General features: G+C 41.5%; 1 protein-coding gene across 3 annotated transcripts in view; it reads right to left on the bottom strand.

Moving 5' to 3' along the window:
* Positions 1 to 2,150: 2,150 nt before the first annotated feature.
* The window catches only part of DNAJC6 (DnaJ heat shock protein family (Hsp40) member C6), a 50,672-nt gene continuing 28,796 nt past the window's right edge, over positions 2,151 to 24,026 (bottom strand). For 2 of the 3 annotated variants that reach the window (XM_069861948.1, XM_069861946.1), the window contains 15 exons: positions 20,899 to 21,021; positions 18,640 to 18,773; positions 17,726 to 17,920; positions 17,202 to 17,319; positions 16,655 to 16,734; positions 16,298 to 16,491; positions 16,115 to 16,195; positions 13,998 to 14,444; positions 11,592 to 11,744; positions 10,252 to 10,320; positions 9,378 to 9,512; positions 7,643 to 7,903; positions 7,118 to 7,263; positions 5,026 to 5,202; positions 2,151 to 4,380 (listed from right to left, as the gene is read on the bottom strand). In XM_069861948.1, the coding sequence (XP_069718049.1) occupies positions 4,279 to 4,380; positions 5,026 to 5,202; positions 7,118 to 7,263; positions 7,643 to 7,903; positions 9,378 to 9,512; positions 10,252 to 10,320; positions 11,592 to 11,744; positions 13,998 to 14,444; positions 16,115 to 16,195; positions 16,298 to 16,491; positions 16,655 to 16,734; positions 17,202 to 17,319; positions 17,726 to 17,920; positions 18,640 to 18,773; positions 20,899 to 21,021 (2,415 nt within the window). In that variant the 3' untranslated portion in view covers positions 2,151 to 4,278. The remainder of the gene's footprint in view (positions 4,381 to 5,025; positions 5,203 to 7,117; positions 7,264 to 7,642; positions 7,904 to 9,377; positions 9,513 to 10,251; positions 10,321 to 11,591; positions 11,745 to 13,997; positions 14,445 to 16,114; positions 16,196 to 16,297; positions 16,492 to 16,654; positions 16,735 to 17,201; positions 17,320 to 17,725; positions 17,921 to 18,639; positions 18,774 to 20,898; positions 21,022 to 24,026) is intronic. The other variant, XM_069861947.1, reaches the window with a different exon arrangement.

The following is a 24,026-nucleotide window of genomic DNA, read 5'->3' as shown; positions in this document are numbered from 1 at the left end:
TTTATTTAAGCTAAAGTAGAGTTTTGTATAAGTAATTAGTTTTCCAAAGTTAGACAGACTGTCCCTCTGATAGCAGGTTTTCTTTGAAGTAGTGTTTTTCCAGGCACTGTTCATTCTTTGAGGATGATCGTGTCTTGTGTGCAGTGTGATCTGTGCTGAACAGATGTGTCTTCTCCTGTGATCCCCTCTGTTTGCAGTCTCCCCCTGTCTCAAAGGCAAGGTCAGGCAGAGCTGGAGCCAGCTCCAAATTAGCAAGAGTTTCGACTCTTGTGAAGTTCATAACAACATTAAAATTAGCTATTGGAAAGGAATAGAATATGTGTAAGGTTTCTGGGAAAATTTACACATGCATGTAAGTGCTTCTGATCCACACCCAGAAGAGCACAAGCTTTAGATTTTTGAGATCCCAGTTTTGAGACAGGAACGGCCTTTTTGAGGCAGATTGCATAACCCTTCAACTGCATCATCCCCTGGGAGGTTTTCTTTCAATATGTCTCATCTCTGCCTATCAGCTCTTCTTCTCATTTCACATCTTGTCTAACACAGATTTTTTTTTTCTTTTCCCCAGTTTCATAATGAATTTTAAATAATTTAGAGCTGACTGATTACAGGCCAAGAAGGCCTCCTAATTAAAACTGGAGACTTAGGTAACAAAGTACAGCTACATCTGCTGTCTTGCTTGACTTTGTGTCTCTGAAGTGCAGTAGCTGGAGAAAAGCAAGGGACAAATTGTTTCCTAAATGCCTTAATTTGGGAAAACCATCTGGAATTGCCAAGTTATGAATTACCACACAGCATTAGTGACCACTTGGAAGAGGCAATACTGACACTGACCAAGGCACGGCACCCAGAGCGTGACAGCTGGTGTGTAGGGTTTTAACATTGTGGTCCAGTCACAATTTGTGAGCAGCAATCCAGCTGAGATTTAGACACAAAATGATACAGAAACCCTTTCACCATACCCTCCTGTACTGCAAGAGCAGAACAGATCATCTGACTCTCACCAACATGTAAAAAAAACCACCCCCATTTTAATACTAGCTTACATCCTGAAAGAGCTCCTGCTAACATAAACAGCTTTGCACTTCCAATAAACACACAATACACGTCTAGCTTACCTTGTTTAAACAACCAAACATAGAAGCAAGTTAAGGTAACATCATCTGTTTCAGCTGGTTGAAGGGTTTTACCCAAAAGCATAAAAGGCTACATCTTTTCCCATTGCAATTTTTCCTCTAAATTAAGCCCTTACCTTTCTTACAATCTGCTTGCAGCAATGGGAACTGGCTTTTTCGTGTAGCTTGTTTGCTTTTGAGGAAAGTAAAGCTCTAAAAAGGAAGTATTTGGCTCTAGAACAAGTTATGTATGGCTGCTTTTACAAGGTCTGACACAAAACCCATGACACTAAACCAGGAACCAAGAGTGGGAGGGGAGAGACAGAGAGATGGTTATAGAAATGTTTTAACCTGTCACAATGAGGCAAGGCTCAACTTGATCACTTCACTCTGTACAAGTGGATGCGCGTCCAAATACATGTATTTTCTTATCCTCGGTCAGAAAATGCTGCTGTGTAAGAGCAAGTTAACATCAAGACAACATGCTTGCCCACAATGCTTTTTCTGTAAAGCTGTTTTTAGCTAGTAACATCCCCATGCTTGAGTGTCCATCCTATTCATCAGACCCAATTCCCTGTGATTTCTGCCTTTTCCCAAAGATCAAGTCCATACTCAAAAGAACCCATTTTTTGTCAGTTGATGATGTGAAAGCAAAACCAACAGAGATCCTCAACAGTCTTTCAGAAAATGGTCTGTGGAATTGCTTTGAACAGTGGCACCATCGGATGCATTTGTGTGTTAGCTCAAAAGGGAACTGTTTTGAAGGTAGTCATAGTTGATTTTCTTAGTTTGTTAAATAAAAAAAGAGATACAGGCACAATCTTGGGGTTAGTCAGACCTTATATGTGTACCATGCAAGTACCAGCTAACCCTGCGCTACACCAACAAGAAGCAGTGCTGGTTACACATGTAAGACACCGTAAAGAGACATTTTCATTGTTGTGTATCCAGCATTTGCAGAGAAATTTTCTGGACTGTGTTTAAAGAAAGAAGGTAGTGTTTTTTCCCCACAAGCACAAAAGATATCCAAACATGTTAATTTGCGCTTTTTAATGTATATACAAATGTTTTAGACCAGTCACAATTTCATTAGGTATATACTGTATTTACAAAAATTACAATAATTTAGTCAAACAGTAAACCTGAACATTGATAACCTCTTCCACTACCAGATATGACAAGAACCTTTTTTTTAGTTAACTATTTTGTTATACATATGTCCTAATACTTTCATGCATCCATAAAAACATTAGGGATGGAAGTAATCAAAGCTTAAGTGGGATAAGGTTTCTTTTGGTAGATAGTTTAATGATGGATTTGTATTTTGTGAACATATGAGTATCCAGAGTTATGTGCCATGACAAACTCGATACAAAGCTAATGTAGTTTTCATTATTAAAAAAGTACGTTATAGTAATGAGATCCTTTTTATTATATAGGCATAGGTCACAATATCTACAAATGTCAATGAGAAACAATAAACCAACAAATCACAGGAACATGATTCACATTCCAGTTATCTCTTTAAATAAGACAAGCACATACTGGATCAAAACATTAATAAATAACATCCAGTTTGTTACTATTATCTTAAGGTCTTTTATATAAAAGGAGACGTATGTGTTGGTTTCACATTTTCAATTAATGGTAGTAAATAATGGACCAATACAACAAAAGGATGACTTTTATACAGAAAGCAATATACTTTGACACACTGTCTTTGCAGTAAAAGTTTTGCCATTTGAAAATGTAAGTGCAACAAGTGGATTGTCTTTAAAAACCACCAGCTTTAAAGACTAACATTGGATGGCAACTTGTTCTTTAAGCCATAAATGCAAATGATTTCTTTCTGAATATACCTGCCCTTTCAAACCTCAAATACACATACAACATGTTGGTAAATAAACTACTAGTTTTAGTTATTCCACAAAAGGAGAATGCCAGAATTTGGGGTGAAGAGTGTAACTTGTTTTTAACTAAGAAAGATGCTTCAGATTTAGCATCAGAGATATTTCCTTGTGATATTACTGTTTTGGTCCAATATAAACTTTAAAGATAATCAAATTGCACTGTATTTACCTCAAAAATCAGACCTGGTCCACAGGTGTCTACACAACAGCTTGTACACCATGGCCTGAAAAGTGAAGTTGCAGCAGGCTGCATTTTGCCAAGAGCCCTTGACGAGTGCTCTGAGGCTGATAAAGGCATAGAGGTGATACAAGTAGGCTGGATAATGCCTTCTGAATCCTTAGGAGGGGAATTGTTACCTATAAACTGGGAAGTTTCTAAAACTAGTTACTTTATTGATATTTCTTTTGTTTGATGGTTTCAAGCTATTGATGAGAACTTCATGGGAAATTCAGTACATGCTTATTCCTCACTTCTACAAATGTGGATTTATCCTTGCCCCCAATTCCTTATTCCCCCAGAACAGCTTTTTAACACACCAGCTAGGTGCTGTTTAACATCAAGTACTTGTTGCTTGTTTCAAAAGACACTTGGCTCCATAACGCTGAGGAATTTCTTACACACGTTTCACTGCTGGATTGTGAGGTGAAGTACAGTATTAATGCACAAAGCAGCAGTGAGCTGCTGCCACACTGATCTAACTCAGGATTTGGTTTTGTCTCTAGTCAGGCATACTATACTATGTGAGCAATTAAGCAGCAAATGGTGACTGTTGGAAGTGAGCCTAAACCACATCAGAGCACTTAAATTTGATAAAGTTTCATCCAAACCTAGAAAGAACATACATCAAAATTTGGGCTTCACCACTAGTTATTGAACTCAGCTGAAGTGCTGCCATAACTCACATCACAAAAAGTAGGAAATGCACCAGCTACACTGTGTCAGACAGAGAACAATTCCACCTTTTCAGAGAATGCATTCTCTCTCGTACCACTTGAATCCAAAAGAAAAAAAGGTACAGGGAACTGTAACCCCATGGCTCTCATATGGCAAGCCAGGTGGCTAGAGTTCTCTGAACTCAGGATTCTAGATAGGAATATAGGGAAATCTTTTTCTTGTTCTTCATGATAAGTATTAGGCTTTTAGTTTTCTGAAACTTCTGAATTTCCATCCAGAGTTTGGTTGATCTGTAACATTTGTGACAAAAGACTATATAAGCACTAGCACAGGTCTGTAGTGGAGACTGAGAAAGTATCTAATACAAGGGTTTTTGCCCTTGGTTTTCAAATTCTGACCAGGCATCATTTAGCTCCATAAATATCATCTTTGCATATTGTTCATATGGCTGCCCAGTAGCCTGAAATAAAAACAGAAAGAGGTATGTCATATCTACCAAATTAGACTACAAAACTTGACATTCAAGCAGCTAGATTTTCAAACAGTTATGGTTCACTTTCCATGAATGGTTTTCACTTATTCTTTGACAAGAATAAGCTGCTGTTGAAGGCTGCTTACCTTGTTTACGGCTTAAGAAATTCTTGGCCCTTCTGCTCCTCAGAGCTGATAACCCCTTCCCCCCACAAACTGAAAAAAAAAAAAATGCAGTCCCAGGGGCAAAAAAAAAAAATATAACTGCCTTTGGACAGCCAACATCTTCTCAAGCCTTGCCCACTGCCCTGAAACTCTCAGGACCTCCATTTCCTTAAAAGTGGAAGCCTTACCACTATACAGTTCCTGTACTGTTGATCACCACCAGTATGGCTTAGAGTCAAAGTGAGGGTGACAAAAGCTGGAGACCGAGTCTCTGTTGCTTGGAGTAGCTTGTGCCAAGCACAGTCTTGGGGATGGGCGTGGCTGGAGTTCTCACCTTTTAGAAACTGCCAAAAGCCTTGAACGGTTACTTTCCACAAAGCTGTTTGCACCAATAAATTAGGCATGCAACACTTTATAATTAAAAGAACAATAATAATTTCTGAACAATGAGAAACTAGGAAAACCTTACTTTGTCTGGATGAACGACAAGCACTGCCCGCCGGTAGACCTTCTTCACTTGCTCTGGCGTTACAAGATCTGCCATGCTAACAGGTTTCCACTTTGTCTCCCCTGCCCATAAGACTGTATGCATTGTGGACAGCAGGGCTCTTATATTTCTCTCCTTCCCTTCAATCCATTCCAGGATCTGGAGAGAAAAAGATGAGTCTCAATTTATGCCTTGCATTAGATATTCCGGTAGAAAAAAAATCTTTATTTCAACAGCAATGACTCCAAGGAGCAGCTTACTTTTCTTTCTAAACTTCAGGAAACATTTGGAAGATATTTGTTGGCCTCTACTTTGTATTTAATTGTTATATCACTGCTTGAAAGTTAAAACATACCTTGAGCAACATCCCTGATAAAAATACTGAGTTAGTAACACTTATGAACAGTCATGAGAATGAATAGGCTGCAAGATAAATGAAATGTTTAACCCTGTGTCTCCTTAGCAAGCTTAACTGGACACCTAAAGTAAGCACGACTGAAACTCTGCTGTGGATGTGTATCTCTTGTGCATGTGTAGAGTTAAGTCTTCTAAAGACTCATGATGAAAGTTGGCTTCAATACAAATCTTTTTAAGCTCCAGAGCCAGGATCCTCAATTCTCTCCACATGCCTATTTGCTACCTGCAATCCTGCAATCAAATAAAGCAACAGGTAGTCCACTTTCCTAGATGATGTAGTCCACCTTAGTGGTTGCCATCTCAGCCTACAGCTGGGGAAAGGGAGGAGGAAAAGGAAGTGAATGTGGTAACCAAAGCATAAATAGATTTAACAGTTCCAGGCTGAACTGACTGAATAAAATGAAATGCATCAGAGCAAATGGAGTTGTACTGGGAAGAGAGAACCAGCTGGGTTTTTTAGTTTGCTAAGGGCTGGGGGTGCAAATGTTGCTCACATTAAGTAGTACCACATTAATTACTGAAGTTGTACAGCTTAGGAACTGAGAAAAATATTGCCCACTTGATGACCTGACAGCTGTCCAGCTTGGTTATGAGTGGCTGACACCTGTGTCCAGCATGGTTGGTGGCATACACGTTCCAAAGGTTAAAAACTTTCCACAAGATTAAACAAAACAAAAATTCACTAATTCTGTTTTCTAGAAGTTTGCTTGGCTTTCATGTGGGCTTCTCCTTTCAGTTCTGTATCCTTCTGTAAGTATAATTTGTGGCAGGACAGACTGAATTTCCTTCCCTTCATGTGGGAGGAAGTTTGGCTATGTAATGACTTCATGTAGTTTGGCTGTTTCTGAGGAGAGATGGGAGAATTTCAAAGCAGGCAAGATTAATGAGACAGAGGATTAGTTCAATTAGCTGTGCCCGCTAATCAGGGTTAGTGTGATGTTGAAGACCAGCAGCCCTGACAGTAACACTGAGCAAGTCACTGTAGTTTGGCACAGTCTGCTTTAGGATAGAAATGTAAACTTGGAGTTTTAAATCTATTCTAAATTAAGTTCACATCTCCAAGGAAGACAGAAGAACTTATTATATGAACATACACCAGAAAGTTCTCCCTTTCTGACCTAAGGCAATTTAATTTCAGCAGAACCTGGGTTTGGCAGAAGGAAAGGCAGAGATGGTCATTGCTCTTTTATCTGGTTTATTTGCAAGAAGCTATTTCAGAACAGAGTTTATACAAACATAACACATTTTGTAAGCAGGATCTCTCATTCTCATGAGATAGTGAAGATTCTTCCAGACATTCCCTTTTTTTTTTCTGGTCACACTAGCTAACTACCGTCTGGAATGCAAATGGAGAGCACAGAAGTTTCTGGTGCTATCAAGTTTAAACAACTGTTTTATGGAAAGTGAAAGATAGCATGTGGTCCTTGGGATGCAGCAATGCCATGGAGGATGCACACTAGAACGAGTGCTCAAACAGGACAACTTCTGGCAGTAAATGGTCTGAAAGATTTACTCAGTAACCTCTCAACATGCAGGAAGGCCAGTGGCTTACTACCCCCTGCACCTTTTAGGGGCAGTCTTTCAAACAATCTCCAGCACAATGAGGACAAAAGATGCATTGAACAATTTTGAGAGCATAAACAAGAAAATTGCTTACTTTTAGTTTTTCAGGGTCCATTTCCTTAGCCATTTCTTCTTTTCTCATCTCAGCAATTGTTTTGGGGCCTTTCTTGTCCTTGTGAGCATTAAAACCTTGACCAGATAATAGATCTTCAAAATCTGCAGACACTTTTGGTTTTGAATCTTGAAAAACAAAAAGATTTGAAGATGTTATCACAATAGAGGTGCATTTAACACTGCTTTTCTAACCAAGCCACCCTCCTACATGCACCCCTATAACAATCTCACAGCGCTAATGAACACGCAGGTTCATGCAGGCTCTACAGGAGAGGTATAGGCCAATGTTACTTTTGAATTACTATTACTGAAGCCCACTTGGAATATAGGATTTCCTATTAACACGCTGTAGAGTCTAGGACAGGACAACTAGCGTTGAATGTTATATATCACCAAATTATCAGCATGATATACTTGCTTAGACCCTAGCCTGTTAAGATGTTTGAGCATTAAAGCAATGTTAGAAGGAGCCAGCCTTTTGGATGCTGACCTCAGAGAAGCTTACCAACATTAGCTGGTCCTTTTCCACGTTCATTTTGTGCTCCCGGCATTGCTGAGAAACTCACATTGTAGTTGGGCTTGTTCTGAGGAGAGGCGTGAGGCATGCTTGGCTGGGCTTTGCCTTGTGCCTGCTGCCAGCCATAGCCAGCTCCTTGCTGCCAACCACCGCCGCCCATGGGCTGGGGAGAGGGTTTCTGTGGTGAGGGGGGGAATCCTCCACCCATGCCTGTTGGCGTGGTTGGTTTACTGGCAAATGAAGGGCCACCTGCAGAGCAGAGGGAAAGGAATGATGGTGGGCATTAGAAAACAAGGTACTGACTTGCCTTCCGAAAAGGGAACCTAAACAGAATCCCCCAGGCAGCTGGCTTCCATTTTCAGCTCTGCCACAAAATTATTTTTGCAACATCAAGCAAAACTCTTCAGTTTTCCTGTCACTGCTCTTTAAGCTGCTTAAAAGACAGCACCTAGAGTAGCAATTTGTTGGGGAGATGCAGGGAAAGCTACCTGCAGCTAACTGGGAACCACAGCTGCTATGTGTTATGGTGGCAACATCAAGTTGACATAAGTTGAAATAGTATCTCTTACGCCGTGCTGATGCAAGACTATCCCACTGAGTTGTGTGTTTCAGCACCTTATTATTTTAGGGGATGCTCCTTTGTCTTCCTTTGTGGTGGGATACATAGTGTTAAAGTTTTATTATCTGAGACTAACATCCACACTCAAATAGAGCTCTGAAACATGTCATGGAAACTGAATCAAGTGCTTTTGACTTAGTCACAAACAACAAAAATGTGGTTAAATATCTGGTGGATGCCAAGTCATTTGTTTTGAAACTCCATCTTTGCTACAGAATACATGTTTTAAAAGCACCTCGATGGCTCTGACATGAGTCTTGGCACACTTTTTATTTTGCTCCTGCAGAGCAGCTAGTGATCCAGCAGAGGGAACTGGGAAACCTAATTCCAGAACCATGCTGGTACTGACGCATAGGAGAAAACAAACATCAGATAAAACCACAATGGCTTGCAAAGACCTGAGGGCAGTGCCAGAGTGGAAAAAAAAAACCTATTTACCAGAGTCAGAGAAGCCGACATGCTGGGTTTTAAAGAAAACTAATATCATTTGACAGAACTGCAGTTTTCACACTGGCTCGAGGGTTTGCTGATTGTTTTCTCAGATAAAACAAGAAGATGCTTGTCTAAGCAGTCAAACAAACGGTCCTTTGTAGCCAGGTGCAAATGAAAATGGGTTCAAACTTCACCTTTAGATAGTACTGCAAATTAGAGGCAGATTAGTGAGGTTCTACAGGTTTCCTCACAACAACAAAAATAAGTCAGGTTTAGAAGGAAACAATTCCTCAAGGACCCCAGTAGCTTTGAGGAGCCAAAGTATCCTCCCAGGCACTGCTCCAAGGTCTATAGCAACAGCTCTCCTGTTGGAGTCCAACACAGAGCATCCTTAGCCGGAGACCATTTAGACTTATGAGCTATAGGTTATCCTTTGCAATCCGCTGAGGTCCCAACAAGTTACCAGCATTTTTTTTTCATGAAGGATCAGTAAAAGTACATCTTCATGAGATCTTACACAGAATCAGGAAGAAGGGAAAGTTTGAAAGCAGCACTGGCATGCAGGTAGGCCAAGATCCCTAGAGCTCTTCACCACATACCACTGTTCATCTTATTTCTCTAAAACAGAGCCATTAGTTTTTTTTTATTTTTCTTTACATAAGGGATGCAAACCTGCTAAACTTGCTCCAAGAGTTCCCAGATCAGCAAATGGATCCAGTGTTTGGGGTTTAGGCTGATGAGTGGGAGTGCTATGGAGGGATCCTGTAGGACTGGTGGCAGCTGACTTACTTCCCATACCTAGGCCACCTTAAAGGAAAAAAAAAATATATAAAAGTAAAAATAAGTCAGTTTTTATCCCTATTTTACATGAGTGCAGCTCTTATCCAGAACTCAGTTACATGATACTCAGTTAGAAGACTGCTGTTAAAATTTAGAATACTATTGTCAGGTTCCTAAGCAGTCTCAGCTCAGCACTGGCCCAGACAAGCTGCCAGCAACAGCAATGTTTCCTAGAATGTCTGCAGTGACAGAGTAATTATGACAAATAGATATATTTTAAGGACTAGAAGCCTTCAGGAAGCAAGTTTTGATAGGACATACATATTCTCCCAAGATTACAAAGAATTACACTATTATTCAGTGGCATCCAAGGAACACGTAGAACTTTCCAGGTCCTTCTCTTGGCTCTACAGTGGAACGAAACACAACTAAGTACACCCTCACCAAGCCCCTGTCCAACTGCAGGCCCCAATTTCTAGAGGAAGGAAACCTAGATTTTTGAACAGATGGAGTTTTGTAGTGTCTAGCCAGATCCTCACCAGGATGATCAGGAGACCAGGACAACACGCAGCACACGTGCTGCCATTGAGATAAAACTGACAAATTCTAATTGAAGTTTCATTGTATTAGTCAAAGTGCTAAGCTGCAGAAAGAGGGAACCTCATCTCTGCAATAACTGTAGCACTTTCCATCTGCCTCTCCTCTCTCAGGGCTTAAAAGCCTTAAAGGCCTTTTGTTCAGTGTGCTGAATTTTTATGGTACATACCTGGTTTGCTAGGCCAGTCCCAGCCACCTGAAACATCTGGCTGTATGGAAACGGTTGGTGTGCTAGAAGCTAAGCAGAATGATTACATATAAATCTCTGAAAGTTGTAGAGAAAAATCAACATAATCCAGCACCTAGGAAAAGTAGAAAGCAAGGTGCAGCAGTGACAGCATTGTGTCCACCTACCATGCTCTAATTAGAAGTGAACTTCTCCCCCACAATGGGCATTACAAATTCAACCTTTATTTCTGATCTCGTACTATAGGGGTAAGTGGGGAAGGACGCAGATTTCTAGTGTTCATTTTATGGTGGCTTTGGTCAGAGCCTTTATGTACTCATTTACAGAAACCTTACCACTGCAGTAACATGTGGGGTTTAGTGTTTCTGAATACATCTCAACCCATGGAAATATTCTACATGTGTAGGGCAAGGATGGAGAAAACAAATACAGTAACACAGTCCTTCCTTTAACCCTGTATCAACAAAGTCTGTACGTCTATGCAGTTCAACCTGCCAGCATTTCATTATCTGTAGACACTAGCACTGTAATTTAATACCTCATCATTCTGAGACAGCATTTAAATTCCTTTTATTAATGCAGCCAGTTCCAAGTGTGATCCAACCGTCTTATTCACAAAGTTAATATCCAATACTTGAGTTTGGCAAAGCAAGGATACAAGCAGTGCCAGCAGCATTCTAGTTTCCTCCTTTGTCATTCTGGCTTTCCAGTGAGACTCTTATGCTCAAGGGACACGTGTTAGATGATCAGACACAAACTAATTCATATCATGAGATTTTGCCACGGGGAGAGAAGGAGACGGCAAAGAAACATTTCAAACAAAGAGAAGGAAAAAGTCCAGGAACAAAAAAAAAAAAATCTTCTCTTCAAATGAGTCAAATTTGACTGTGGGTTTGGCCAGGGTTATTATCAGATCTAAAGAAAGCTGATGCCTGTAACTAAAATCACCAAAATATGTGTTTTCTTTATCAGGCTTAATGCGCCATGCTCTATTTAGCTCAATTAATCATAGTTTGGTTCAAAGAAGACCTCATAACCACAGGAATATGCAGGAAGACATTCTTTATGGTCTCTTTTTTCATATATATAAATAGCTTATTAATTAATGTAAGACTTGAGCAAAACTAGTCTCATCCTACCACACTTCAAATAATGAATATGCTTTAAGTCTGGAGACAAAATGCTCTTTCCTGTTTAGTGGGGTTTCTGTGGTTTACAGTCATTTTGTGGTAAGCATCAGTTTGTACTTAATAGCCCCATCACTATTTAAAAGCAGCATTTCACGTTTACTTAAATACAGTAGAAGAGCCTCACTTTCTTACCCATGTGAAAGGGATCACTGTGCACAGTTGGTGAAGGACTTCTTGTTGCTTGAAGGAAAGGATCACCAGGGACAGCTGATGAACCAAGAAAGGAACCCAGGAGGTCTGGACCAGCTTGCTTAGGGCTGCTTCCAAATGGATCAAAGGCAGTGGCTGTGAAAACATATTTGAGAAAACTAAATCATTAACTTGTACAATGAGTGTGCTTCAGGGAGAAGACACAGATGTGTGGAGAAGAAAAACTAATACCTGCAGATACCAAATAGGAGACAGCATGAGATTATGGGAGAGCAACTGGAAAGTATCAGTACCCTAGCCAAATTCTAGGGGACCTAGAGAGCCACATGACTTGGTCACGGCAATACAGTGTTGATCCCATCTGTCTTTTCCAAAGATAGGGGCTGGGTTTAGGAGCAATTGAAGCCAATACTTAGGTACTCGGACACTTCAGATGAAGTTGCAACTTGCACATACTGCCAGCACATAAATGGATGGTGAGGGACAGCCTGGAGCTTGGAATTAGAGCTCTGGCACAATTCCTGCTTCCTCTCAAGAGCTAAACACAGTCCAAGACGATTTTAGGCTGTCAAAGGTTACATATGTCAAGAGTAAAAGGATCGTCTTTTAGAAACAGCTGTAGAAAAAACCTGTTATCTTTCCTACATAGCATCACTTATTACAGAAATCCAGTTCATTCTCAAACTCTATTTTTGATCAATTTGTTTTCCTTTCATGTAAAAAAAAATAACAAACTTGTATGAATTCGCTCAAATTCTATCTCACCAATACTTTTAAGGTAAAGAGTGTCTTGAACAGAGATGCGATATGTATTACTGCAAGAAAGATACAATCCTGAGACACTATGCATTATGTTAATGATGCTACTGATTACTTATGTTACTCATTGTTTAGGATACTAAAGAAATTACTAATCTTCACTCATTTTGTAAGCTCTTGTTCTTGCTTTCCTGGCTTGGGACAACTTAGCTGTGTGATACTTTTCCTTTCTCTTTCAAGCACCAGTCTGTCTGTGCAAAGCTTGGCAACAATATCCATAAATCTTTAGCAGATACTTTTGTTGCACCTCTGCCTTGTGAGGTGCATGTCCACACAACCTGCCCACCACTGGGCGAAAGCTCTCAGTCTAAGCATACAACAGCCACAGCAAGATTAACCACCTCCATACACAAGCAGCACGATTTCTTCCACTGAAACTTGTATTCTCCACCCTCCTGCCTCCAGTTCTCAGCCTCCCCCTCTTTCCTCCCCTCACAAGTCTCCATACAAAGAGATAATAACTGTTCCTGCCCCTTTCGCTTCAAAAACACCATAGACAAATACAGTGTTTGAGTGTAGCAGCAGATAAACATCCCCAAGCCTGCAGGATTTGTATTTTTTCATTCTAGCTGAGAAAAGAGGACTCAAGAAAAGTCTCTAGAAGTTTACTGCATGGCTATCCTGTGGTAGGTGCTACCAGCATCAGCCCCAGCATCACCCAAGCCTGCAACTCCTCAACAAAATGAAAAAATACCATTTCTGTACAAAAAAGTTGGCACATGTTGCAAATGCTTTAAGTTACTAGTTGCTGAGAAAAAGCTAAGTAAGCATATTGTGCTCTTTGAATCAGGTACACATTGATAAGGTCAGCTCTTAAACCACAGCATAAAGGATTAGGCCAAAGCAAACACAGGGAGGCTGTGCAGCTCAGCACGGTGCACACAGACCCGCTGTCACACTGGGCCACTGTCTGTTCCAGGGGCTCTCACTGAATCTGAGTGACTTTGATTGGGTTCTTCAGTTGTTCACCTGCAAATGATTTTCACTTGCCCTCCTCCATTCACTTAACCCCTCAAAAGATCCTTCATTCTGCTATCTATTCAGCCACTCCTTCTGCCAGCCTGATCTCAGACTGGTTTTGAAGAAACAAAAGATCTTCTCATATTGCCTGTACTGCAGAAAGACCAGAAACAGCAGAACTGCATAGCCGTATTTCATAGTTCAGGATCAGTATCATAGCTCCAAACCCCCTAAAGTTAAAAGAGAAATTAAAATCAAACTGCCATGGGTCTACCCAAGAGGCTTTCATATGCATTTTGGAACACATATTAAGAACAAAATTGATGACCTCCAGTGACTGTCAATGTAAGGAGCCAGCCAAATACTTGGGTGAGGTCCAGTGGAGACTTTAGGAAACAGACTAGATAATCTGTTTTGCATTTTTGACTGTGAAGATGCACACTCCTGCCTGAGAGTGGAGGAGGTGACTGGCCTCTTGGGATCCCTGGCAGCTCTTAATTTTCACAAGATGAGTGTAACCAGACAAATCAAACAGCACAGAGCAGATGACCTACGTGGGATTCTCAAAGCATATGCTCCAAGTTACACATTAGGAATGGCCTTTATTACCTTCTCCTACCCTTGGGGATGGGGATGGGGATGCTGAAGCTGCCGAACGCCGAGGAGTTGACTGCACAGATCCAGGTCCCCCCACGTGGAAGACCTCCTCAGCAGTGGGCTGTGCACTTTGACTCTGGGAACTTGACCCACCAACCCCAAACAAATCATTCAGCAAGTCTGAGTTAGAGGGGGCAGCAGTGGGCTGTGAGGGAAAACTCTTGCTCATAGGGCTACCATCCAGGCCCAGCAGGTCCACGTCTTCAGGCGGAGGTGGTACTGGAGGCTCTTGCTGCCTTTTGCTGTGTTTTGGTGTCCCATGAGGTTTGTCACCACTGGCATTACTGTGCTGACTGGAAAGGGACAAGAGTTCGTCATCTGACTGTTCGCTTTCCTCATGCACCAACGCTGCTCGATCCTCTGAGGTGGGGTGAGAGCTACTTTTGTCAGATTTCTGATCTAAATGATGATCAAAAATAAAATTAGGTAGCTGTTAGTTTTGTTATCACAAAGGTCCCATTAAAAAATATCAGCTTACATGCAGAACAAAAAGCTACTGACTCTCACAGCAGCGATTTGCTAGAATTTAACATGAGTCCTTTGCAAAGATTTAAGTCTTTGCTAGTATGTATTGTAAGGAGCCAGCTTTATTGATTAGGAAACAATGACAGAGGTTAACGGACTATCATCAAGCCTGAAAAGCCAGCAAGTTTAACACCCACAAATAAAAACCAAACAAGTGTCTGGGTTGGGAACAAGCATCCAGGAGGTTCTCCAGCCACTACTAAAAATCCAGGCAAAACAAGACTCATTGTAAAGGAACAGAAACATAAACCACACCCTGCTAGCTGTGCCCACAAGGATCTCGTACACAAGGCTCCCACCTAATGCGGCACTGAGGTAAGAGGAGAAATGCTGCATCTAGCAGCACCATGAGATTTTCAAGGCATCTAGCACTATTAAACAGCCTTTCAGGACAACATTCTCAGTGCTGCGTTCTCATAGCACTATATATGAAGCACAACATTAGGAGAAGGCAGTTTAAGTTTGGTTTTAGCATCAAGGAAGCCTATGGTGAAGCCTTACTCTACCACTATGGCAATAATTGTCATATCGGCACAAGCAGGCAATGTTTGAAGAGGACAGGCTGGACCGCTGGGCAGAGTCCAATGGCATGAGGTTTAACAAGGCCAAATGCCGGGTCCTGCACTTGGGGCACAACAACCCTATGCAGTGCTACAAACTGGGAGAAGTCTGTCTAGAAAGCTGCCTGGAGGAGAGGGACCTGGGGGTGTTGGTTGACAGCCGACTGAATATGAGCCAGCAGTGTGCCCAGGTGGCCAAGAAGGCCAATGGCATCTTGGCTTGTATCAGAAACGGCGTGACCAGCAGGTCCAGGGAGGTTATTCTCCCTCTGTACTCGGCACTGGTGAGACCGCTCCTGGAATCCTGTGTTCAGTTCTGGGCCCCCCACCACAAGAAGGATGTTGAGGCTCTGGAGAGAGTCCAGAGAAGAGCAACAAAGCTGGTGAAAGGGCTGGAGAACAGGCCTTATGAGGAGCGGCTGAGAGAGCTGGGGTTGTTTAGCCTGGAGAAGAGGAGGCTGAGGGGTGACCTCATTGCTCTCTACAACTACCTGAAAGGACGTTGTAGAGAGGAGGGTGCTGGCCTCTTCTCCCAAGTGACAGGGGACAGGACAAGAGGGAATGGCCTCAAGCTCCGCCAGGGGAGGTTTAGGCTAGACGTTAGGAAAAAATTCTTTACAGAAAGGGTCATTGGGCACTGGAACAGGCTGCCCAGGGAGGTCATTGAGTCACCTTCCCTGGAGGTGTTTAAGGCACGGGTGGACGAGGTGCTGAGGGATATGGTTTAGTGTTTGGTAGGAACGGTTGGACTCGGTGATCCGGTGGGTCTCTTCCAACCTGGTTATTCTGTGATTCTGTGACAGTGTAGGAAATTAATTCCCACTCAGTTGCAACACAAGGGTGTGACCAGCAATACACTGTGATCTAACGGGAAAGAAATGTTGCAATCAGATCCTTCAGCCTGACTCTGCTTCAGGGAGGAGGGAAAAAAAGTTGTTTATCTTGTTCAAAGGAGATTTTACTTTGAAGACCAAGTCTGCATACCTTGCCAGCTGAGAGATGAGAAGAATGCACTCTGTCCAACATTTCTTATGTTATCCTGGGGGGAATCAGTAGGACCTCTACCTGCAGCACAAAGCACCAAATAAATAAATAAAATCAAGCAAAACAAAGTTCAGCATGCAGGTAAGCATGCAGATTAAGTGAGCAAACCCATGCAGCTCTTACCTGCCAAAGCTAGAGTGTCCTGATGCTCCTGATGAGAGGAGAAGAGAATGGCTGGATTGATGTCTTTTGTCGTGAAGTTCTCCCATGGGGGAGTTAATTCGGTTTGTCTGTCGGTAGACTGTATTTCTATCTCCAGTATAACATGAAAGAGCTGAGGATATTTATCTGGAGAGTCACAGGCATCCAGTTCAGGCCTAAATGGGGACAAGAGCTGTTCAGTTAAAAGGGAAAGGATATTTCTGCAAAGCTATACAAAGTCTTCCAATGTATACATGCACACATACTTGATGTGAATATTCTCCTTTAGCTTTCATAAGGCTTTTATGCCTGAGGTTTCATTAATGTTAAAGTACTCACTTGGTGAATTTTAGTGTGGTTGTTCCCAGGGCTATGAAACCAGTATGAAATTGAATTTGGAATATTTGTGTGTTGGTCATCTGAAAAACACAGAGCATCAGATTGAGTACTTGTTTATAGTACATGCAGACAGTTAAGCCTACCTTACTAACAGTTACTACACAGAGTAATTATAACTGCTATATAAGCTAATTAATTCTGCTGCTTCTACAGAAAGCAGAGCTTTTCCTTCTCAAACCCAAATACTTCCATCTGCCTTAAACCTTGCTGCTGCCACCTCCATAAAGCAGAGTGCCTTCAGCCCCTGGTTGTCTTTAGTTCTGGGATCTATTTGACGCTTCAGCAGTTAAATGAAACCAATACCCATTTCCACTGAATACATGTCTTTGTTTTCATTTGGCAAGGCTCAAGCTTGTGTTAGCTACTATCCAGAAATGAAACTTCCTATATCACAAGTGCTAAATGCATTTTTAGACCCCATATTTAGCCATCTCTTAGTTAGCTACATTGCCTCTACCGTGCAAGAGAATTTAAACAAAACTCCTACCTTTGCTTGAAGGCGTCCCCCAATGGTTGATCTCATATGGTAGACAGAAACAACAACATCTCCATGGACAGTGGCTCCCAGTGGAATTAGGACTTTCCCTTCTTGCACACGGTATTCTCTTTGAGGACAAAAGAAAGAAATCCACAGTTAAGCTCCTTTCCACAATGCCAATGCCACCCAGCAACAACATCAGCATAAAAGCTATCATTTTGTTCAGGCCAAGCAAAGAGAGGGTGTATTGAGCACTGCTTCATGTTAGGCTTAGCTGAAACAGAAACATTTAACGGGGGAAACCAACACAGCGCTGACCTATCTCTATGAAGGCCTCCCACCGCATCACAACTTCAAATTCCCTCTGGCAGTTAATTTCAACACTAGGCTCCAACTTTCAATTGGTACATCCACTCCTGCATTTGTCAGGCAGTCTGGCAATGAATGCAGCACAGATATTGGACACATTACAACAAAACAAAAGCTTCCTTGCATTAAGCTCCTAGAGACAGTAGGGGATCACAGCAACTCACTTCATTCTTTCATACTCCTGGGAAGTGGTAAGGATTCTGGTCTCTCCACTTAGAATGTCGCAAAACGGACGGCAGCCATTTCGTTGCTTGTTGAAACAGGGCACTGGGCTGAGAGTGACTGACTTGATAGTGAGTGGTTTGCAGTGAGGAATGACAGGCTTGTCTGCTATTAGATCACAAATGTATCCTATGTATCTGCAGACAAAGAAAGCCATTACTAAGACCTTTATCCTGAGTGATCAATTTTCATTCTGTACTTGAAGTCTATCTTGAAAGTGCAGTTCTGTCTCAGTTCCAGGACTGGATTTTCCATGCTCTCCAGCATCCGTGCAGCTGGCACAAAATCTACACTTTAATTTCTGTTTAATTAAAAGAACAAGAGCTCAAGAACAAGGAAATTGTCCTTTAGCTCTGAGCAGAAGATCATTTCTCCTCATCTTTTAGAAGAGAAAGTGCTGAGCAATGGTTATTCTGGTTTACCAGTATTAGTTTGCCTTGTAATTTATATGCACATAGCAGATTAATTACTTTGTTAGTCATGTACTAAGGGTTCATTACATATAGCACTATATATCTGGTTTGCTCTGATAGGCAGTTTTTCATCTGCTAACTGGAAGTTGTAAAAAAAGACATTTTATTGTGTAAACTCCTGTAAGGATGAAGCTGACATAGGGAAAGGGATTTACCCAGGCCCTGTTAATGGCAGCCTTGTCAGTTTTCCTGAACTAGTGAGCAAAGCTGTTGTAATATTTGATTTTGTTCCCCCATTACTGTTATATCAATGTAGGTAAAATGGAAGTGGCCATAAACATCAGTTTAGAGCTGTCAAAGCTAAGTACCACGAGTACTGCTTGGGCAGATTGTAGTGTGAGGAATATAGCTCACGTGTACAGCGTTTAGCCAGTACACCCTACCTCCTGTGAGATGGCCACAGTACAATTCCAGGTCTCTTTGTGTTCAGCAACTGCACAGCAGGGCCTGGATTAGAGAAGAGGTGACAGAAACAGAACATCGCACTGACCAGAACTGCTGAGGCTGCACGGCCATCCTGTTAAGGAAAGGAGTGGAGGGAAAAAATATATAAGTAAGAGAGACATCCTTTAAATTTTCAGCAGAGCACTCTCTGCTCTTCCTTTAATCACATAAAATAATTTCTCCAGAAAGAGTAGGGTTGAGACTTCAAGATGATGAGGAATTTCCAGTGTAATTCGTTTAATACCAAGGACTTCAGTGAGCAGCACTGGCCTGGATCAAAGCTAAGGTAATCCAATAAGTAGCCAAAGCTGAGGATGGTTTAGACTTGTTTTCAAAGCCCAGAAGTACATTTTGTCTATAAATATTGGTGTTTCATGGCTGCTCCCAAGCTGTAATGTTATAATTACTTCAAACATAGGCCTGGAACTGACCACAGGGGGCACAGTACATGAATCCCACAGCTGCAGGCAGTTGTCTAAAAGGAATTTAGCCTAGAAGAGTTCACAAACAACAAAAAAATCCAGTCCAAGGTGCCCTCACCCAAACAGCTCCAGAGCCCTCAATCTACAGATTGCTCCTGAACATTTCATTTAGGGTGAAGATGAAGGAGAACGTGTTTCCTGAGTCAGACTGATACAAAAAGACCAAAGACATAGAAACAGCAGGAGAGAATGAAAGCATCCCCTGGGTCCCTGTTATACCTAGGAACACACAAGGTGATGAGCCATATGGACCATACCCCAACTCCGGTGAGCCAAACAAAAAGAAAAAGCCCTTCCACCATCTTCCACCAAAACCTATGATGCCTGCTTAGTACTGGATGCACATTCATGGTGTAGTAATGGGTTTGAGAGCCTGCTCAGTAATACTAGAGCTGCATGCCACCTAGCTCATCTCCCAGTGACAGAAGATCAAGACTCATTTACAAGGAAGAAATAAGAAACTACTGTCCCCTCAGGCGGACAGTCACCCTCAAAGTCTGAAACATGAGTTAAAAGTTACACAGGCTCCTTGTGATTACTTATTTTAGGCAGTTTTTAGGCTCTCTACCCATACTGTAGGATTTGCCATACCAGAGCTGACCCCATCCCCAGTAGCTGCTGAGCCTGAGTACACGCTTGAGGTTAACAGGCTATTTGTTTTTTTAAGGTTTAGCCCCTGCTAGTTACTCTGAAGAGATCTCTCAGGTTCACATAAACCAAATGGGCTTCTATAGACTCCTTAGTGTTTAAAAAGACTTCCTGTCCTCTACAGCATTATTCTGATATTTATTGCTTAAAGGACACTAAAGGAATTTGATTCTTGAGGTAGATTTCCAGGACTGGAGGCATCAAGTGCATCTTCATCTCTGTTTGAATGGAATTTATATCCCGTGGCCTCTGGCTGTGGTACACAAGGCACAAATGTCAGCCTTGTATGTGAAGTCTATGCAGTTTGGGATCAGTCACTTCCTGTGTTCCTTACAGTTTATGCTGATCAGGGATGACAGCCTCCTGGATTTAATTTAGGCTCCAGGAGCAAATCAGAACTCTCCTTTTGGGCATTACTGTCAGTATTAAAGGTCGTACGGGATAAACTACAAGTTAGTTATAGAGAATCACACCCCCTCTCATGCATCCTCTCTACGCATTGCCCAGTACTGAACAACCCTTGCAGGGGATTTAGCAGCCATTTCAGCTGTGGGGCACGGAGAGGAGCAGAAGTCAACAGGACTTCTTCATCCAGGCCTGACAACTAGTGACCACAACAGACTTTAACAATCTCAGTTTCACGGTTCAACAGAATTCCCAGCTGTATGTTTTCTGCAGAGATTCCATCAGTAATCTTCATTCTAGAGGCTGCATTTTGTCCTGCGACTACTCTTAATAAAATGCAAAGCCACAGCAGGCTGACAGCTCTTATGGTCAGTTCTCAGGTGAACACAAACCCTCTCACTGCTTATCATCTCTAGTAGTTTACTGCTAGAATGATTGTGACCTCTCTTGCTTTGCATTCCCGTTTCTTGCTCAGTGATAGGTTTTCCATGTTTTTCTATGTAGCTGTATGAGGAAGATGATGCCCCTTCCTATGGGGGTCTCTTTTATTAAATTTCTTTTTCTTTTAGAAATTGTAACCTTCCTGGTACACAGAATCCAGACATGCAACTAGCAATATGACTCACAGGTCTAAAAAAAATGGATACTTTCTGGTGTACTTACCATGCAGTGGATCACACACACATTTTTGGGGTTCTGCTGTAGCCAGTTGTGCATGTTCTTACAGACAGCATAGAGGTTGTGCAGACTGGGCGCTTGTCGCACTGGCCAGCTACATTCAGATACCTACGGGAATCACACGATGAACAGAAGGCACCTTCATAAGAGCACCGAGCAAGTCAGGCTTTTACAAATGCTTTCTGCCAAGAAAAGTACTTCACTTTTACAACCTAGAGTTGTAAAATCTACTCCATCTCTTTTCATGCATAATTCTGCTCCATGACTTTCATGAATTATGAGGAGACAAACACAAAAAGAATTCTCAACTAAATAACATAGTATTGATGTATTGTCACTGACTATTTTTTTTTAAAAAAACTACATTCCAAGTCAGATGATCGTGAGTGGCCTTTCATAATTCTCCAATCTTGCAACTGTGCATGGATTCCTGCTATGTCTAAAGCCTCTGCACAACTTATCCCTAAAAACTACAGCTCTGATTATCAAAGGATACTGAGCATTTGTTGTTCTCAATCATTTTGTGTCAAAAGATTTTCAAGCCCTATTTGACAGATATTAGGCTGATGAAATGGAAACTTTTGTTAAAAATATCATATCTGATTAAGTATAGCTAAAATATGGGCCAGGAAAATGAATGGCTTCTTAGAGCTGAAAACCCACAAATCCTAAAGCATGTCTAGTTACTATTCATCAATGTACTAGTTCTGAGTCATAACACTCATCTCAAGAACAGTCTTTGCAGTCTTGAACATCAAATAGCCTGCTACACACATCTCTGTTTCATCTGGTTTTAATTGAAATATCTTTTTTTTTTAAAAGGCATTTCTGGCTAGAACAAATTTAAAGGAGAAACATCATGAGGCTTGTCCTCAGACAAAGAATTGGTTCTTTCGCTCAGCTGACATTTGGGTCTTGCTTAATAAGAACTGGGGGCATGAGAGAGATGTTTTTTCCCAGATGTTCTTAAATAGCCATATGATTTCCATACCTGACCTTTTCATCTCTCAGAGGAAGGAAGTGCTCCAGGTTTCATAAAGCTTGTATTTAAGGTTCTCTATTACATATATCTGCACAACATCTTATAGCAGAAACAGGAATCTTAACTCAAACCAGAGAACTACCAAGCTGTGATTTGTCTCAAACCACAGCTCCAACGACACCCAAAGGATACAGGGACAGAGCAAGGAGGCAGCATGGTCTAAATCCAGTGCATCCATCCCGCTGCCAGACTTTCTGAGCTGGCAGACCCCTGCTTAACATTTGGGACCTTTTTACCTAATCTAATAGCAAATTACATATTTGTCTAATTGCTTTTTTAGACCCATGCAAGTTTTTGATCTCCACAATATCCTGAAATTCAGCTGTGCACTCAGTGAGCAAGTGCAGGTTTGCATTGTGAAGCAACCCAACAAGTCAAACTATGCTCAAGCTTTGCCAGGAATCGAACCACCACGCTCTATTTACCTTCTCTACAGCATCATACTCTTCCCCCATCTCCTCCTATCTCAAGAGCTGTAGTTTATTTCATTCCTTCTGCTCTATACATTTGATTTTCCCTTGCCTCTACCTTTTCTGTTCATTTTCAGGAAAGGCTGAGGGAGCACAAAACAGCCAGAGTTTCACTATGCAGTAATCGCCAGTGCAGGAACACCCAGTGTCAGCCTTCTGTTCCATGGATCTGTTAGGGTAACACTGTTGCAATTACAGCACCATTATAAGATCTGAATTACAGAGTGTTCATAAATATTTATTCAATTCTTTAATAGAGTCAGACTACTAATGCCATAAATTATGTATTATTTTATATTGTCAATTATTTTATCTTATCAATCATGTCAATTATTTGATTGCTTTATATCAAGCAGAAGTCTTCTCCCAAACCCAACTACTTTTGCAGCAGGCTTCTGGAGGCACAAGATCCACTTGCAGTTAGACCACTAAAACAACTCAGATTCCAAGTGTTAAAATTAACATGACCAGGGACCCTGTCACTGATGACTTTCTAAACAGACCTCATGACAACACACTGTCAACCAGCTGGAAAAGCCATTATCACTTACCAAGTAAATAATATACATTTCCAAACAGTCCATAATTACATATTTACTTTGCCTATAATTACACATTTGCCTGCTGGTCTGCAATTAAGAAATTAAATATGCACTACGTAGCATTTCATTTCTTTCAAACATAACCTCACGACCACTCATGGAAGACAACTTTACAGAAAAGTAACAGGATTTCTTCTAGAGCTCTGGAAATAAGCAGGCAGTGCTTGTTTTACTTTAGGAATAGGGCAGCAACAGCCCAGAATGTGACCCATCGGGGACTTTGAAGTTTGGTTTTGTTTAACATTATATTTGAGTTGTATGTTTTCAAACTGCTCACACTTCCTCGAGCAGACGTGAACTCTCCTCTCCTGCCGGGGAGGCGAGGCAGGGAGGAGAACAGCGCACAGCCTGCACAGAGCAGCAAGTTTTAGTGTCCATAGTCTCCTCTTCTCTTCAACAGACCAGGCGCTTGGTTCTTCATGCCCCACACAGCCACGTCAAGGCAGGAAAATGGCCCATCAGGACATTAACTGACATCTCCCTCCTGTGAATCTACGCAACAAAATGACCCACTTTGATCTCAGGAAAAAAGAGTTTTAAATAAGATAAGAATTTAAAAGCCTTTCACTTCAAAGAAGTGGTGCACATCTCAAAGCTTCAGCTCATCTGGCAACCCCATCCGATGCAGGAAATACTCCTAATGTGATTTTACATCCTTGATAGGCCATTAGTATTTTTTTCCAATATATATGAAGTTCAACCTCATATTTATAACTGTTTCATGTTTCATCTGATCTCGTATATTGTGTTCTCCACATTTTATTTTCCTGAAAAGTACCAGGAATAAGTATTTCCTAGCCCATAACCTGAAAATAGAGAGATGCATCATTTTCTTCCTCCAAGCGTCAAAGCAATAGCTTACAGAGCACCCAGTCATGACGCAAGAGTGACAAACAAGATAGGGTAGGAAACAAAACACAGGGATGGAGGAGTTATGGCCAAGTCAATCAATATACCAACAGATGTTTAATGCTGGGCTTTCAAAAATAGATCCTTCTT

The sequence above is a fragment of the Phaenicophaeus curvirostris genome, chromosome 8 (genome assembly GCF_032191515.1).
Source record: "Phaenicophaeus curvirostris isolate KB17595 chromosome 8, BPBGC_Pcur_1.0, whole genome shotgun sequence".
NCBI lineage: Eukaryota > Metazoa > Chordata > Aves > Cuculiformes > Cuculidae > Phaenicophaeus > Phaenicophaeus curvirostris.
The sequence above is the reverse complement of the archived record's forward strand: the minus strand, read 5'-3'. Positions and strand labels throughout refer to the sequence as shown.